Source organism: Siphateles boraxobius, unplaced genomic scaffold (genome assembly GCF_051911475.1).
Source record: "Siphateles boraxobius isolate OS27281-9 unplaced genomic scaffold, OSU_SipBor_1 68, whole genome shotgun sequence".
Lineage (NCBI taxonomy): Eukaryota > Metazoa > Chordata > Actinopteri > Cypriniformes > Leuciscidae > Siphateles > Siphateles boraxobius.
The window spans coordinates 1,811,379-1,830,239 of record NW_027509195.1 but is presented as its reverse complement, the minus strand read 5'-3'; the positions used below and the strand labels follow the sequence as shown (position 1 = coordinate 1,830,239).

Sequence of the window (18,861 nt, the reverse complement as noted above, 5' to 3'; positions counted from 1 at the left end):
GCATTCACCTTGAGAACTTCATCTTTGTTTCCAAATGCAATGACTTCAGTTTAGTCTTTGTTTAACTGAAGAAAGTTTTGGCACATCCAACTGTGTACTTCATCAATGCATTGGCAAAGGGAGTCAATGGGGCTGTAATCGTTAGGCGATAGGGCCAAGTAGAGCTGTGTGTCGTCTGCATAGCTATGGTGAGCGATTTGGTTCTTTCTCACTATTTGGATTGGGAGCATGTACAGGTTGAATAGGAGTGGCGCAAGAATTGAACCTTGAGGGCTCTGCATGTCATGGATGTCAATTCAAACTTATGATCTCCAATACTCACATAATAACCTCTCCCTACCAAGTATGACCTGAACCGTTTTAGGACTATCCCAGAAAGCCCGACCCAGTTTTCCAGCGTGTCAAGAAGTATGTTGTGATCGACAGTGTCAAATGCAGCACTGAGGTCGAGTAGTACCAGCACTGATAATTTGCCTGTATCAGTATTTAAGCGAATATCATTTATTATCTTTATGAGCGCTGTCTCTGTGCTGTGATGCAATCGGAAACCAGATTGAAAATTGTCAAAGTATCCATTTGAGCTTAAGAATTTGTTCACCTGATTGAAGACGGTCTATATTTGTTTAATATGGTCTTATCCAGATTGCTCTTTTTCAGGAGGGGCTTGACAACTGCAGTTTTCAGGGAGTTCGGAAAACTCCCAGAGAGAAGTGAGGCATTTACCACTTCTAGGAGATCTGCTTCTAAACAGTTTAACACATTTTTGAAGAAAGATGTGGGAAGTGCATCGATAGCGTAGGTTGATGTTTTAAGGTGCTGTACGGTTTCTTCCAAAATTTTGCCATCAATTTCTTCTAAATCAGACATAGTAACTACTTTCTCAGGTTGTGGTCTGATCTGTCTGACCCCAGTGCAACTCAAGGATGAGCTTATCACCTTTCTGATATTATTGATTTTCTCAGAGAAGAAAGAAGCAAACTCACTGCACTTGCTCTCTGGGAGCATTTCACTGGGAATCTGGCTTGGGGGGTTTGTCAGTCTCTCTACAGTAGCAAAAAGAGTGCGTGTGTTGTTTAAGTTGGTTTATATAATATTTAAGATAGATAGATAGACAAGGTGTTAGTTTTAATGGATGAAGTGTTGCCGAAAAAAATGCGTCTTCAGCCGTTTCTTGAAAATGGTTACAGACTCAGCAGCTTGAGTTGAGTGGGGCAGATCATTCCACCAGCAGAGAACAGTCAAGGTGAAGGTCAGAGAAAGCAATTTTGTGCCTCTTTAAGATGGTACCACGAGACAACGTATTTTTTTTTTTTTTTTTTTTTTACATGTAGAAAACATAAAATAAAAAAAAATACAAACATGCATTCATATATAAAACTAAAATTAAAATATCAGTTATATGAGGACAAGTGCTTCTGAGCACAAACTTCCAAAATTAATGTAGATAATTCAAATTAGAAATTCCCATGTTCAAAAAGGAGTAGGAAGAAGTTCATAACAAACTTTTCAGGTCCTACCCCTTTCTCTATTTTTATCCTTTAGTTAAATACAAGACAATTTGACGCTTCTATTATACATACGTCTTTACATACCCTGTATATCAACTTACCTACTGTTCACATAAACCCATGCATTCACATAGAAACAAATGCATACCTACATGCATGCAATACGATACTATTAAACAAAACTATCACCTCAAGGCCTTTTCATATTCATTTAATATCTTCAGTTTAAATAGTTTTTTAAATTTACTCATTGTTGTACATGATTTCATCTCTTCACTGCAACTGTTCCATACATTCACTCCTTTTGTAGTGATGCAGTGATATTTAGAATTTGTTCTTATATGTTTCTTTTTAAATACAAATGTTCCTCTTAAATGATGTTTGCTCTCTCTCATTTGGAACAACCCTTGAATACTGGTTGATAGCTGTTGATTATTTATTTTATACATAATTTGTGCAGTTTTAAACTCAACAATATCTCTAAATTTTAATGCTTTTAATCTAATAAACAATGGAGTAGTTGGTACTCTATAAGTGGTTTGATTAACAATTCTTATGGCTCTCTTTTGAAGGATAAATATAGATTCAGTGTTGTTCTTGTAAGTGTTTCCCCATACTTCCAAACAATAAGAAATGTATGGAAGTATGAAGGAACAATACAACGTGTACAATGTTTGTTGATTTAATAGGTAATTGATTTTACACAATATAGCAATTGATTTGGATATTTTTGCCTTGATATAATGTATAATTATGTGGCTTCCAACATAATTTTTCATCGATTATTACTCCCAAAAATTTTAGTTCATTTACTCTTTCTATTTCAATATCATTTATCATAAGTTTTTTATTTATACTTGTAGCACGATTACCACAAATGATAAATTTAGTTTTACTTAAGTTCAGTGTTAATTTATTTGCATCAAACCAGCTCTTCATCTTTTTTAATTCATTTTCCCCTGTATTCAATAGTTGTTGCAGATTTTCTCCAGAACAAATTAAACTAGTATCATCAGCAAATAAAATTGTTTTCAGTGTTTTTGATACCTCCCAAACATTATTTATATACAAATTAAACAACAAATGGTCCCAACACCCCTGGGGAACCCACAGGTATTTTTTTTCACTTTGAATTATAGTTTTGTAATTCAACATAATTGTTGTCGATTATGTAAGTAGCTATTTAACCAAGAAAGTGCAGTCCCCCTAATTCCATATTTGTGTAATTTCATAATCAATAAATTGTGGTCTACCGTATCAAATGCCTTCTTAAGATCCAAAAATATCCCCACTGCATATTTTTTTTTGTTCTTTTGCTTTAGTTATTTCTTCCACAAATTGAATAAGTGCATGTGAAGTTGTCCTATTTGCCCTGAAACCATATTGCTGATCACACAGTATATTATTTTTAGTAATGAAATCGTCCAGCATTTTAGAGAATATTTTTTCTAGTATTTTTTAAAATTGGGAGGGCAGTGAAACAGGGCCGGATTCAGCCAGCCCCACTAGGGGGTGCAGGTAGAATATCAGGGGGGGGCAAGTCATTTAACGGAACATTTAAATTTGACAAATATAGCGATTTGATTTATATTGTGATATATATCGATATGGCCAGAAATGAAAAAATATATTGTGAAATGAAAAAATCCTATATCGCCCAGCTCTAATCTATAAGCTCAAAGCTATCAGCTATCAGTATTTGATTTGTCTGATAGGTTTTATGTTGGATGCCCTTCCTGACACTACCCTCTGCATTTACCCGGGCTTGGGACCGGCACAAATAAGACACTGGCTTGTGCCCTGTTGAGGCTACATTTATCTTTTTTTTTTTTTATCTGTCTGTCTGTCTTGTCTGTCCTTTCGTTTTTTATTTCAATCTTGTTTTTAAAAAAAAAAAAAAAATTATTTCTTTAGCTCTGTACACCGCATGGCTTATATCAGTCATTATAGCATCAGTCGTCTGCTTTTCTGTGCAAAAGTCCTAACAAATGCGTCCATATCTAGACCTGTTGTTATGGCCTTCTCGTGAGCCAGAACAACTAAATTTCTTTTTCTCTCATGTAGCATAGTGCGGCGGAAGGGGGTAAGAACACGAGACAAAGTGGAGAAAGAGCTCTCGCATGATGCAGATGATATTCCAATCACAAGGCATTCTTATACCCGTGTAGATATGTGCAAATGGTGGAGAGGTCTACAAACTCTACGTTCTCATCATCATTAGTCTTTTTGAATTTTTTTTCCAACATAATTTTTGCGACAAGAATCTCATTGGAAAGTTTGTCACTGTCACAGTGTGTCTGCGTGCTCCGCTCTGCAGTGACTGACTGAGACGTGAAGCTCAGCAGGTTCACCACAAGCCGGAGAAGCAGCCACGCCCTCCCTATGCATCTACCAATCAGTAGCTACTTTGAATGAGGGATAGAGAGCAGAGAGCGCTCACTCTGACCATTTTTCTTGAAATCTTTTTTAAATTTGGGATCTTTGCATGCCATCACGTTTGGGGGGGCAGTCACGGCATTTGGGGGGGGCATTGCCCCTCCTTGCCCATGCCTATATCCGGCCCCGCAGTGAAATAGGTCTGTAGTTTGAAAGTGTATGTTTTCCATCAGCCTTATACAGTGTACAGGTATCACCTTTGCCATTTTCATTTTCTCTGGAAAGACGGGTTTCTCTGGTAAGACAGTTTTCACAGATAGATTGCATACATGCGTTAGAGGTTTAACAACACAACCAATAATACTTTTTACGATAAACATGTCAATTCCATTCCAATCAGTTGATTTTTTACTCTTAAATGTTTCAACAATCTCTATAATTTATTTTTCATCTGTTTCTTTAACAAACATAGATTCAATAATATTTACATTCTTGCTTAGCACATCATTAATACTGACATATTGCTTCTATTTTCCTCCAGTAGTTTACTATAATAAGTCTTTTTTTTTCTGGTGATTCTGGTTAGTTTGTTTTTATATATCTTATATTTATTTTCTGATTCTTTTTTCCTCTTCTTTAAAAACTATTTATATAATAAATTTTTCTTCTTACATGCATTTAATATTCCATTAGTTATCCACGGTTTTTCATCAGATTTCAGTTTTACTTCTTTTTTTACTACAGGACATTTTTTGTCATAAAGTGATGTTACTACAGTCAAAAATGAATCATAGGCTTCATTCACATTATCTACGTACACTTTGCCCCAGTCTTGTTTCATTAAATCCTCTTTTAATATTTTGATGTTTTCTTGGGTTCTGTGTCGGGTCATTGTGTATATTTTGTTGTCTTTCTTGGTCCTAGTGTAGCTATTTATGTTTGCAAAAACTGGCAAATGGTCACTGACGTCATTAATTATTAGTTCACTTGCAGAGCGCAAGTTTCTGGATGGCACATAAGTGTCTGGAGTAATGAGTTTAGGGAAAAGGGAGCAGAGCCAGTGGTTGTTCTCTAGGGAAACATTAGTGACTTGAATTTGATGCGAGCAGCAACTGGCAACCAGTGCAATTTTGATAGGAGAGGAGTGACGTGTGCTCTCTTCGGCTCATTAAAGACCACTCTAGCTGCAGCATTCTGGATCAGTTGCAGAGGTTTGACAGTGCAGGCTGGAAGACCAGCCAGGAGAGCATTACAATAGTCTAGTCTGGATAAAACAAACGCTTGGACAAGGAGTTGTGCTCTGATAGGAAGGGCCTGATCCTCCTCATGTTGTATAAGGCAAATCTGCAGGACCGGGCAGTTCTAGCAATGTGGTCTGTGAAGTTCATTTAATCATCAATCACAACTCCAAGGTTCCTGGCTGATCTTGATGGAGTTATGGATGACGAACCCAGCTGAATGAAGAAGTTGTGCTGAAGTGTTGGATTTGCCGGGACCACAAGCAGCTCTGACTTCGCAAGGTTTAGTTGAAGGTGGTGGTCCTTCATCCAGCCAGAAATGTCTGTCATGCAGGATGAGATGCGAGCAGCAACCGTCAGATCCTCTGGTTGAAATGAGAGGTTGTGTGTCATCACGTCCTATATTGTCAAGTGTTATTCTTTTGGCATAAGTCGACTTGTGTACGGCCATCTGCCAAAAGCTATTTATCTCAGTTTATCTTATCTTATCTTATCTTAGATAAAGTTTTAAATATAAATATATTTCTTACACGAACGCATCGCTTCACTTCAGAAGGACTTTATTTATTTTTTCTTGATGGCACACAACCGCAGGTTAAAGCCTTCTGCATCAACTATCTGGTGTGGTGGCAAACAAAAGTATATCACTGAATAAGAGACAAACATTTGTAATTGTCTTTGATGAGGTTTATTTTCTTGCAAGAAAAGGCCAGCAATCATACAGTCACACAGAGTGGCTGCAGAGTGTGACCGTGAGGGAAGGGCATCCTTTATAGTCTTGACTCCCAGAATGTTATTTTTCTAGGCCAATGATGGTATTTCAACCATATGTGGAACATTCTTAGACTTGTTCATCATATGTTATCCTTGAGTGGAGGCCCCCCATTCAAGGATAATTCAAGGGGCAATTCACACCTCATAGCACTCATACTGCAGCTTCATGGCCTCTCGGTGTAGCTCCGGAACTAAATTATACACCACAGATTATGGTAGGATAGACACCAACCATCTCCTATACACAAAGATACAGAACACACACCCTTACTACTACAACCTCTCAACATCTCTACCTGGCATAGATCATAGGACTATCCAGGCCAAAAGCATTCATAATTTCGTTTCACTTGTGTCAAAATTTTACAGCGTTACAGTCTTGTCAATTTCCTGTATGTAAACACTGTAATGTATATAGGACATGGGCATGGCTATAGTCACATTTCAACTGATTTAATTTCTAATCATTCAAATGCAATGCAACTGGTCTCTTTATATTTATATGTTAATGGTAAATGGTAAATGGACTGCATTCATATAGCGCTTTCACAGACCCAATGGTCACCAAAGCGCTTTACATATTTGCCTCGCATTCACCCATTCACTCACTCATTCATACACCGACGGCGGTGTCAGCCATGCAAGTAATTATGCATACTGCTGGTAAATATACTAGTTATTGAAATTTGTATTGCTATTTTGCTACCTTTCCTTTAATTCATCCAGACCAAGTCTAAATTCCACTGCCATATCGCAGTGGAAGTGAAGACTATGGTGATCAAATGAGCTCACAAAATATATGACTCTGAAAATGAGACCTTGGGTCAATCCCAATTCAGCCCTTGCCCCTACCCCTTGGCCTATCTTGTCCCGATTCTTGTTGCGATAGAGGGGTAGGGCGAAGGGGTAGGGCTACATAGCTCTCAAAACAGAGATTTTTCAGAGGCACAATCCGAACGGAGGGCTACGAGAAAGTTCATAGAATGCATCGCGAATCACCGGCGAGATGGCTTCGCAAATGGTTAAAAATTTAAATTTAGCCCCAGATGACACCGCCACACTTATAATAATAATATAGTCATTCAAATTAAGAAATTGTATAATAAATTACCTTTCTGAAACAGAAAAGACATACATTTCGAGGAAGGAACGTTATAATCATCATGTTTCCTCCAAGTTAAGAGCAGCGGCGCTCATTGTCAGTCGTTGTCATGGAGAATTCCTGTAAAAACTCGTCGCTTCCGTAACGTCAGAGCCATCGTCGATGATTGATGACGTATCGGGTTCATGAAGGGTTGTTCCACTTCGTAGTGGAATATTTCAACCCCTTGGCCCTTGTAACACTCGAAAACAAGGGGTAGGGGCAAGGGGTGAATTGGGATTGAGCCCTTATTTACCGCTCGCACTTTTGAAATTTCATGTTCTTGTGTTTATCTAACAACTCGCTTCTCATCTTACAATAACACCAAATTCATCAGTGTGCAATTTTTGCATTGTCATTCAGAAGTTGTCCAGGTGTCTCGCACGCAATCGATCATCATCACTGAAATGATTCCTTAACCTGTGGAGATCTGACCTGCCCGTAAAAACTTCCTGCCCGGACTTCTCAGAGGGTCAGTTAAGCCTACTGAGGAGAACACAGACCAACACAATGGACTTGTTACAACAAGTCATTCTACAGACTGAATACCACCTCAACCAAGCAAACCCGACCAACAGGATCGCAGACATCCTGTCCAGATGGTACCGCATCCACTCAGCGCAGTACACCACACCTAAAGGTGTGGTCAGAGAGGTGCATATTGCAGTGCTTTCATCTTAAGGCTCAACCTATCTAAATGCTGTTGTTTCAGGTGACTACTTGACTCCTGAGAACATTGACTCATGAAATGTCCAAAATGAATTGTCCAAAACATGACATGTCCAAAACACAACATGAAATGTCCAAAAGTAGCCCGTCAGAATTTGCCCCAAAGGGCCAGGGGAGGCCTGTAAGACTTGGTTTTCCTGCTAAGGCAAAAGTTGAGATCAAACCCCCTGCAACATAATAAAACTTACTATGTAATCTGGAGAGAAGATCTCACAGAAAGAGTATAGGACACCGCCTTGCCTAAATTTCTCTCCTTGCTTATGTATGCATCCCCTTCTCTACCGACTCTTTCTCCTTTCCCCTTTATTCAAGTCACTGAAAGTTCACTAAAAACGCCTATACACAACATATGATGTACCTTGTGAATCTATTGTTTTTCCCTTTCATGTTTGGTATCATCTTAAATAGGGGTGTGCCCGTGCCACTGAGCTTAAAAAAAGACGGAGAATCACCAAGCGACAATAAAACTAGCCCAGTGATGTATATAAGGCTTTCCGAAGCCTTGGTACCACTTTCTTTGAAGAATCGATATAAATTTACAATGTACTACTAGTCATATACATCTGGTTTAATTGTCCCGGTTGAGCTTATGAAAAAAGTTGTAATGATGTCCAGTTCGTGAATGAATCATTTGAGTCGGTCCATTTCAATGAATAGGAGAAACCAGTTGATAAAACCAGTCTGAATGATTCATTCGAGAATAGAACTTAAAGGGGACCTATTATGCCCCTTTTCACAAGATGTAAAATAAGTCTGAGTGGGTATGTGAAGTTTTAGCTCAAAATACCCAACAGATAATTTTTTTACAGCATGTTTAAATTGTCACTTTTTGGGGCTCAGAAAAACGCACCGTTTTAGTGTGTATCCCTTTAAATTAGGGCTGGGCGATAAAACGATAACGCTAATTATCGCGATATAATTTCTCGATAAAACGATATTAAGAGTTCGATAATGTTTATGCGCCAAAAGCGGAACTTAACTCATTTGAACTGCACCCCTGACAGACCATTTATCCGCTCGGCTCAGTCCAAACGGCAGCACGAGCTCACTAGAGCAGAAGCGTTTACTCTGATTCGGCCTCGCTCACGAGATCCAGTGAGAAGCGCATGAATTCAGCGAAGAACACGAATGTCTCCGTGATTTAAACCAGTTTTGAAGGGAGATGAAACACCACTGACAAACAGGAGAAACACTGTGCGCAACGATACAGTCAGAATCTGAATTGATACTGAATCCATTTACAAACATTAACTGAATCAGTTACCCTACTAGAAATAGAGAATAGGTGCCTCCCTTTGTTTTCTTGCTCCCAGAGCTGTTGCCATTTCAAAATTGTTCCTTGCCACACAATACTTTTACCCTCCGCTTTGGACAGATTTAAGTTGACATCTATTGTTTCCTTTTGAGCAGCTTCCTTGGCCAACTTAACCTTTTCATTTGTTGCAATACCTACATGAGCTATACAAATAAATAAATTTGAATTGAATTGAATTTACCATGGATTTACTGTAACGTTATGGTATATGTCACATCCATAACAAGGCAGACAAGGAATGAAGGTGAGAAACAGACTTTTATTTATAGAGCAGAGAGAACAGTAATGTAGGTCGATGACAGGAAGGTGCAGATCGGTGAACACTTAGCTGAACTTGGTAAATGTCTTTAGATGATTGAGGAGGATGACAATGAAGACAATGAGATCCAGGACAATGACCAGGACAAAGACACGGACGATGAACAGGAATAACGGGACTTCGAGAAGCAGGTCAGACCGGTAGGTAGTTGGGTATGGTAGAGACGAGATCAGACACAGAAGTTCTTCTTCTTTGGGGTTTTACGGCAGCCAGCATCCAATAAGTTGCATTGCTGCCATTATGGTACTAGCACCTAAGTGCACTGTATCCTATTATACAGTCAAGTATCTTTTAGAAATTTGAAAAGACACCGCTTTCCCCTTGTGCTTGACCCTACTTCTAAAATATTTTTTACAGACACTTCTTCCAAGCCGATTACTCGCATTTCCCTGAGTAGATCTTGTCTTTGGTTGTCATACTCTCTGCAAGAAATCAAAACATGTTGCACGGTCTCAGGTTCCTCACATGAACACAAGCCACTCTGGTGTTTTCCTAAAAAAAATAAAGTGCTGTTCAGAAACGTGTGACCAATCCTCATTCTAGAAATAATAACCTCTTCCTTACATCTAATCTCTCCTTTACAAACATTAACTGAATCAGTTACCCTACTAGAAATAGAGAATAGGTGCCTCCCTTTGTTTTCTTGCTCCCAGAGCTGTTGCCATTTCAAAATTGTTCCTTGCCACACAATACTTTTACCCTCCGCTTTGGACAGATTTAAGTTGACATCTATTGTTTCCTTTTGAGCAGCTTCCTTGGCCAACTTAACCTTTTCATTTGTTGCAATACCTACATGAGCTGGGACCCATACAAATTATATTTCTACCCCTCTCCTTTTCACATCTCTAATTGACAGACAAATATCATATACAAGGTATTGTCGACTCTTTGAGGTCCCTTTCCGAATACTATTAATAGCTGACACAGTGTCACTACATATCAACACTTTATGGTTCTGAATCTGCTCAGTCCATTGCACTGCCATCAGGATTGCATATAATTCCACTGAAAACACACTTAGGAAATTTGAGGTTCTCTTATAAACTTGGGCATTCCACTTCTGAACAACAAAAGCTGCTCCTGTAGCACCTGTTTCCTGATCTTTTGAACCATCAGTAAAGATTAATATGTGCTCCTGTTATCTTTCTATTATATGACACTGAAATTCATGCACCAAATCTGATTTAGGATTCTCTGACTTAATCCCAAGTATCTCTTTGGGTCCTCCAATTGCCATAAAGGAACTGATGGCCACAGTACTCCAGGACAAAAGTTCTTATAATGTATAGACATTTCCTGGGCCAATGTCTCAAAGCCAAAACTTTGAAGACTTGCCATCTCTCTCTCCAAGCTTATTTCAATACCTGAATTGTTGCTTTAACTGGGTGATCACACATTTGACCCATCAAATTGACCCAATAGTTAGCCTGAAGTTGCGGTCTTCTCAAACAGAGTGGCATTTCTCCTGTTTCTACCTGGAAGGAACACACTGGGAAAGATCGCACAGCTCCTGTACATATTCTCAGTGCCTTAGCTTGAACTATATCTAATCCAGCTAAAACTGACTTGGCTGCAGATCCATAAACCAAACACCCATATTCAATTCTTGCTCTAATTAAATATACATAAATTTGCTTCAAAGAAGCTACATCTGCTCCCCATTCTGTTCCAGCAAGACATCTCATTAAACTCATTACCCTTTTACATTTGTCTACTACTTTTGAAACATGCTCCCTCCATGTAAGTCTTGTCAAAAAACACACCAAGAAATTTAAAACTTTTCACTCTTTCCAAATTCCTACCATATAACTTCAATTTTATTTTAAAAAACATAGCCTTAAGCCTGTTTTATGCTTCTGCGTCAAATCGACGGTGTACCCCCGCAGACCCCTCTGCGTCGCCGCGAACCCCTCCACCGTAGCTGGACGTGCAACTCCAAAAAATTGTAACTACACTTCAAGGCAACGCAGACCACAAGGGCTGTGATTGGTCAGATGCACCGCGATGCAACTCAACCTGACGCAGAACCATAAAACTGCCAAGACGCCGTAAGACTGACGGCGTAGCTACGCCGTGGAGTTGACGCAGAAGCATAATGAGGCCTTTAGTCTCCTCAATAGAGAATCTAAGCCCCCAATTCCTTCCCCAATCCTCCACTAGGGTTAGAGCTTCCTGCACCTTCTTCAGTATATACTTTACATGTTTCCCCCTTTTCCATAGGCTACCATCATCTGCAAATAATGACTTAACAATTCCTGGCTGAACATTAGAAAAAACATCATTAATCATTATATTGAACAGAAATGGACTTTAACACTACCTTGTGGTGTACCATTTTCTACAAAACAGCTTCTAGATTTTTCTGTCCCCATTTTCACCTGAATACTTCTATTATTTAAAAAGTCCATTACCCAGTTAAACATATTTCCCCCAATTCCTAGCATATGCATCTTGATTAAAATACCCTCTACCCATAGCATGTCATATGCTTTTTCCACATCTAAAAATACTGCCACAACAGTCTCTTTATTTATCTATGCTTTTCTTACTTCATCCTCAAGGCATATGAATGAATCCAGACACAGAAGTGAAGGGAACTGTGGTTGATAAAGGGTGTGTAATCATGACGTGCAGATGCAGGTGATTAGAATTCAGGTGATTGTGATCGGGTGGGCGGATTGTAGTGATCAGGGGCCTGTTTCAGAAAGGAGGTTAAGTGAAAACTCTGAGTATGTTAACCCTGAATTGAGGGAAACTCTGGGTTTTCTGTTTCAGAATGGGAGGTAAGTCAAACCTGAGAAAGCAGGGTAAGTCAAGCCCGTTTCTGAAAGAGAGGTAACTTATACTCAGAGTCAGTTACCATGGTAACTTACTCTGTGAACCTAACCTGGTCGGGAGCAGGTTTACTTCCGTAAACCCAGAGTTTATTCCGGTCTCCTCCACTTTTTTAAAGAGGAAGCGGTGTTTAAACACCTCATTCATTCTTTCGGTACATTTATTCATTGCTGTTTTTCCCCCCAATTTTTTTAATAAGATGAAGTCTATATAACTTCTTAACTGGCAACTGAAAATACAGTAGATTAGAGTTACATCATGTAGCTCTAAACAAATTCTACAGAATTAAACTGTGGCATTCACTGAAAATCACTGAACTGTGATCATCTGTGCACCAGAAGTTGATGGACCTTCCTCCTACTGTTCTTCCACACTCTGGGGACGAGGGAGAGATAAGAATATCCGTTTATACTTAGATATAAACTTAGTTTCTATAGGCTACTCCAGATAAATAATGTGAAGAAATGTGAATGTGTAGATTGTTTGATGTGTAGACACATAATATTAACTTTTCCTCTGTAGGCCTCTCTGTGGCAGCAGAAACTGTTACTTCATCCCCATCGTCCTGTGAAGATGAGCATTTGGTTGAGCACATTTTATAATACTATTTGTCATAATTTCTGGTGTATTGAGTAGGCTACTTACAACTGTCTGGGGTTCTGTTGGGACAGGAGGCTGCAAAAGACAGATATTACCATCAGAATCTGTTGGGAGCAACAAAAAACCCAACCCAAAGTAAAATATATGGAAATATCAAAAACACCCTATATAAAAAATAACACATATTGTTATCACAATCACATACACCTCTTACATTTTATGAAGGCACTCCAATCTTCGGGAGTGACTGGCTCTGATGAAGTCCCTCCAGGAATTCCCTCAGCCATTGGCCTTCCAGCATTCAGGCTCAGGCCCATCTCCATCTCCTCTGCATGTCCATCTCCATCTCCTCTCCATCTCCATCTCCATCTCCTCTGCATCTCCATCTCCATCTCCATCTCCTCTGCATCTGCATCTCCATCTCCATCTCCTCTGCATCTCCATCTCCTCTGCATCTCCATCTCCTCTGCATCTCCATCTCCTCTGCATCTCCATCTCCTCTGCATCTCCATCTCCTCTGCATCTCCATCTCCTCTGCATCTCCTCTGCATCTCCTCTGCATCTCCATCTCCTCAGCATCTTCATCTTCATCTCCATCTTTGCGAGCCTCTTCCTTCTTTCTGTTGGCTGAGTAGAAGTCAAATGAGAATGAACATTTAATTGTGTTAATTAGACCTATGTCAAAAATGCTGCTGCACTGCAAGACACTGGATGCTATTTAGTTATTTAATATGTCAAATGTTTTTAAAGTCAGTTAGCCTACATCCATGATTTGCTCAAGCCATACCTGACTGAATTATGTTTTTATATTTCATTTTTTCAGCTGCTATTTTCTTTTAATGCCTGAAGGATTGCACCTACATGAAAATTAAAATTAGGTTGAATAACATACTGTTCTTCCAGTTTCACCTCTGATATTATAACAGTTGGGTAAGTTACTCTAAAATAGTTATTAATAACTAACTACAAATGACATCTTCAACAGTGTAATTAGATTAATGTAATAATTACTATCTCTAGAAAGTATTGGTCTACTTATTACTAATTACTTTATAAATCCCATATCAACCTCAACCACTTGAACAATACAAAAAGAGACAATAAACTGCACTTTTAATGCTTTCAAATTAACAATATACAATTGCATGAATTATTCTTGAATTGACCAAAGTGTGTAGAGAGAGAAGGTTACATTCAAAATATACCTTTAAAAAATGTTATGTTAAATCCATTGTTGTACAGAATTGTTCTATAGTCTATGCAGTATTTAATGCAATGACATCATATTTTACTTTATATTACAGAAGAATTAAGAGTAATCCCTTTATTTAAATTACAGTATTTAGATTACTTGGTAATTACACCCAACACTGTATAACAGTAGCCTAATAAAAATGTAAACCTACGCATTGACTCGAGCAACTATTTTCTCCCAAACCAACTCTCTCGATCGCCGCTGCTGCCCTGTTGCTTAAAAAGAAAATGTTTGCGTACTGCTGATGAGAAATATGCAGACCTCTTTTTGTCTGGTGCTGTTACCATGGTGACTCATAATATCTGTGCTCCATTGATAATGGCTTTTTATAGTTGTGGTGCACGCGCTTAACTCCGAGTCAGTCAACTTAGAGTTGATTGAACTTACTCATTTCAGCTGTTCTGAAACCGAAAACTCAGAGTTTCCCATCTCAGGGTAAGTCAACTCAGAGTTCAAGTTTTAACTCAGAGTTGGTTGAACCTCCTTATTGAAACGGGCCCCAGGTCAGTGGGTTGAAGTGATGGCTCTGTTGACTCTGTGACAGTATATATACATACTGAATTGTATTATATTATTAATGTAGACAATGTATTAAATGACTAATGAAATAATTACAGTATTTAATAATGTATTTAGGCTCCTGTTTTTCATACAAATACCATAGAAACCATAAAGTTACATTTTGCCATGATAGTGAGGTGCTATAGGCTATGCCTGGTTTTATCTGTGGTTATCATGATCTAAATGCATGATACTGGATGACCAATGGTTAATTTTAATAAAACTCAAACGGTCAGAATATAAAATTTTACCAAATAAAAATGTGGTCGTTAATTTTTTTTAACAGATGTTACTGTTTTTGTTAATGAACATACATTAAAAGCTGCAGTTGGCAAGTCTGGCAGATTGATTGGACTTAGGCAAAGTTTGGAATGTTTACAACTCTCATGCCCCTCCCCCACTATCAACGAATACCCTCCCACAGACTTCGTGTTCATCAGTGAGTGTGCACCAGATTTTCTGTGAATGCACCCGTCTCATCAGCATCCATCATAAGTCAGTAAGCATGCAAACTGACATGATTTTATATGAAGCAGCTAGATCATACAGCTAGTATGATCTAGCTGCTTCAGATGGTAGATTGTTAGGAAATGGATTAACCACCAATTAAACGTAAATAAACACTATCTTCTGTCTGAAACGCTATTATTGTTGTATGGTATGCGGCAGACATGGTCAATGTACATAGCACATACAATAACAGTAGCTTTACTCCTGTTCTTACTCTGGTAAGAAAGATAGAGTAGCATTGATTCTTCCAAAAAGCCGGACTGTATCACTTCATCTGGACATGTTTATCCACCTAACATTACGTTCACACGGATTTCAGTGCAAACAAAGCTAACAAACCTGCCCAACAAGTGCTAACGTTAGCTATCCATACCAACACATTTGGGCAAACATACTTAGACTACTAACATAACACTAAGAAATAAAGTAACTGGTTGATAAAGCACAATTACCTGTCGAGAAGAAATGTTGCGAGCTCTGCATCCAGCTTGAACCCCAATTAAATCACATAATCTCCACTTTTCAGCAGGTGTTCTCTTTTCCTGTGTTTTTTTTTACCTCCAAGCTCTTGAGGTTAACCGAGGAATTGGAATCTTTTCCGCCATCACTCTTCCTTACTGCGTGAACTTCAGGCGTGTGCATGTGATTGTAACGTGCGCGAGGGGTGGCGTGTGCACCATAGTGCACGACCTGTGATTGACACTCAGGTCTCACACTCTCCTGCGCTGATTGGACCCGATGATCCGGGAGCGGTGGATTTTTGAAAAACAAAAAGCACGCTCCCGGTGGAGTTAGAAGCTCTGTTTTTTTTTTTTTTCTAAAACCACTTTATTTATGTTGTTCTGTCGGATTATATTTGGAAAGGACTTCGGGGGTGCAGTTCCTCTCAGCTGATACGATTCTGCAAGGGTATCTTCACTTCCAAGCGCTTACAGAACATGACTATCAGTATTCATGTGTTAACTGTGGGTACCATCCACCAGTGGTCAACATGGACCTCCATAAGAAGGGGGCCTTCCATTTGTCAGGTAAGCATGCTTTCATTGAATAGAGTGTTATCATCTAGTATTAATTTACACCCAGAGTTTCACCCAGCTTTTAATTTCTACACAGATTTTACTTTTGGTGTAATTTTTTTACATTATTTCTTTAGTAAGTGACCTTTCACCTTTCCGGTAGACTTCAATGGAGAGGTTGATATGAAAATTTTTTGGGAGGCACTTTCAGTGGAGAGGATTGGACGAGGATTTGTAACAAGTAATTCAAGCCAAGCAAACAATTTTTAAATATGTTAGACTTTTTTTTTAATGACTGCAGAATTGTGGGGCAAACAAAAAAAAAATAACATGGACATAGATCCATAACATGTTTATATTTACCACTATGCTAATCTTAAACTATTTTAACAATTATTTGTTGTTATTTGTTGTTATCAAAAAAAATCTATTTACAGTTCCACCAAGTTTTCACTTTAGGGCACCATGGATAAGTCCAAAAACATATAGATCAAACCATGTCCTTAATACGGAATATCAAAAAGTTCGTCCTCCAAAACCGACTGAGGTGTCTGAAATAACAGTAACAGAAGACCGCCTGAAAGAGGAACTATACAAGCAGAAGGTAAAAACACCATTTATTAGATTTTCTATTTTTAGTAGCATTATTTTCAAAAACATGTCTCATATTTTTATTTTGTTTTATTTTATAGGTTCAAGTGGTTAGGAACTTATGTAAGGAGTGTGGGATAGATTCGTCTGGATCAGGAGCTGACCTCCTTCTGAGATTGTCCAGTGAAATTAAGTCAAGTCAGACATACGACAAGGTGTTTCAAAAGATCTGGGCTGCTTCAGGTAGGCTACATTTTACATGGTTTACTTTGTGTGTGCTGCCACTATTTTGAAGGGTTTGCCCCTGGGTGGAATAACTTTCAAAGGTGCTTCTTTTTAATTATCTGACATTTTATTTTCAGTGTACTCCGTAAGGATGAAACCCTTTTTAGTTGGTTAAACGACTGTTTTTTTTCCCATCTCAGGTGGTTGGGCTGTGATTTTGTGCCCGTGCGGCATTGTGTACAGCATAGTGTCAGATTCGAGCAGAAAGCCCACGTGACTTTGCAGACATGTTGCTTTCCTGGAAGCACATGCCAAACATTATCATATATGATTTTGCACGTGGGTTAGCAACCCACATGAACCTCAGAGAACCAGAAAGGTTGCCTTTCAAACCCTTTGAAGGACGTTTAAGGCCCCCAACTCCAGACAACATAGCCAAAGCCAAAGATGGGAAACTGAAAGTCTCACTAACTTGGCTGAATTATAAAAAAAATTATTCCAGACCCTGAAGGCCATCCAATTACTGTTTCACCAGAGCATTATGCTCTGTATGACCGGTTCCACAAGGACAATAAGAAAGATCCCCGTGATGTCCTGCGGAAGCTTCACATTGTCCCACAACTGGCTGGAAAAGTAAACTGTCAAGTTGCAGAACAGCTATTTTCCAGAATGAATAAAAATAATTACTTTTTAAACATGGCTTTACCATCAACACGTCAGTTCCTTATGAGAAATATGTATACACCATCATAACATGTACAGAAATGAACAACGGCTAGGCAAATAAAAAGGGCTTTTGGAAATGATGCCACAATGAACAGGCACAGCCAGGCAGTGCTGGATAATTATTATTTTTTTAATTCAATTCTGTTTTAAATGCAGCACATTTATTGCTCAATGTTGAAATAATTATAATTTTTTTAGGAAATACAGTATCCCCAGAGAAGGTCTCCACTGTTCCAATGGACATTGATGTACCAACTGGTGAGTAACGAGGGACTCATTCTGCTCTTCTCTTGTCAAGTTCTTAATTTTGTTTTTCTGTATGACAGAATCCTTATCGAATATCAGTGATGAGAACTTCTTTCATTTTATGGGTTTAACACTTATAGTCATTTTCTGTTTTAGTTTCAGCAGAGCCAGTGCCCAGTCCAGCGTCCCTCGGCTTCTCAGAACTGTGTAAGCTCTGGGAAAAATAATTGAATCCTATCCAGGACAAATTGGTAAGCTAATTATTAAAATGTGATTTGTTTGGCATGTCTCACGCTATTATCTGACAGTTAGTTATGGGTGTAACACATATTTGATTTATGATCCGTACAGGCCACACCCCACAGTGTGCATGTCACCCACTCTGTAATTGCACAGTGTAACCATGATATAGTGAAAGTTTATTACTAGTTTTTCAAGTTTAAATATTAAAGGGGCTATGTGTAGGTTTTTACTTAAAAAAATCTTTAAGATAGAGTTTTTATTTGTACATTTATGAGCCAACCATAATGTAATAGAAAGAATGACACCTTAATGTCCACCACGGTTGCCACTATCAGTCTGTAGGCTCAATTATGTGGGTAGGAGTCGGGTCCAAATTGGCGGGAAAATTCACATAATGTGACGTCATGCGCGTTCTCGTCTACTTGGGCTTACATCCGGCAATCGCTAGCAGTAACGTTAGTGTTTCAAATGGACTCTGCGGACGGAAAGAAGCGACCAGCCTCCAGCACAATCCAGACACCCACGGAAACTCCTCGTAAGTAAAAAAAAAAAAAAAAAAAAGCCTTATCTAGTGCGGCCAAAATAGAGAGTGACCGGCGTCGGGCAAAGACAAGACAAGAGTCAACATCGGAGCAGCATTTGATTCTTGGAGG

The 18,861-nt window shown here is 38.7% G+C and overlaps 3 protein-coding genes across 23 annotated transcripts in view; 2 read left to right on the top strand and 1 right to left on the bottom strand.

The window, feature by feature from the left end:
• Window positions 1-18,861, bottom strand: part of LOC143722670 (uncharacterized) — a 191,817-nt gene that overhangs the window by 44,034 nt on the left and 128,922 nt on the right. The window lies entirely within an intron of this gene.
• LOC143722650 (papilin-like) overlaps window positions 1-18,861 on the top strand; it is a 630,543-nt gene that overhangs the window by 586,948 nt on the left and 24,734 nt on the right. The window lies entirely within an intron of this gene.
• On the top strand, window positions 16,034-18,192 carry LOC143722714 (uncharacterized). The gene is made up of 6 exons (XM_077214211.1): window positions 16,034-16,189; window positions 16,315-16,418; window positions 16,615-16,781; window positions 16,870-17,011; window positions 17,918-17,977; window positions 18,122-18,192. Exons 2-6 carry the CDS (start codon window positions 16,361-16,363, stop codon window positions 18,190-18,192), a joined length of 498 nt encoding a protein of 165 aa, XP_077070326.1. The 5' UTR covers window positions 16,034-16,189; window positions 16,315-16,360.

Bases quoted from the DNA above. Each gene is read 5' to 3' on its own strand.
- LOC143722714 (XM_077214211.1), top strand. From the start codon at position 16,361: ATGAAAATTTTTTGGGAGGCACTTTCAGTGGAGAGGATTGGACGAGGA. The intron at 16,419-16,614 runs GTAATTCAAGCC...ATCTATTTACAG, and splicing joins TGGACGAGGATTTGTAACAA to TTCCACCAAGTTTTCACTTT. The intron at 17,012-17,917 runs GTAGGCTACATT...TAATTTTTTTAG, and splicing joins AAAGATCTGGGCTGCTTCAG to GAAATACAGTATCCCCAGAG.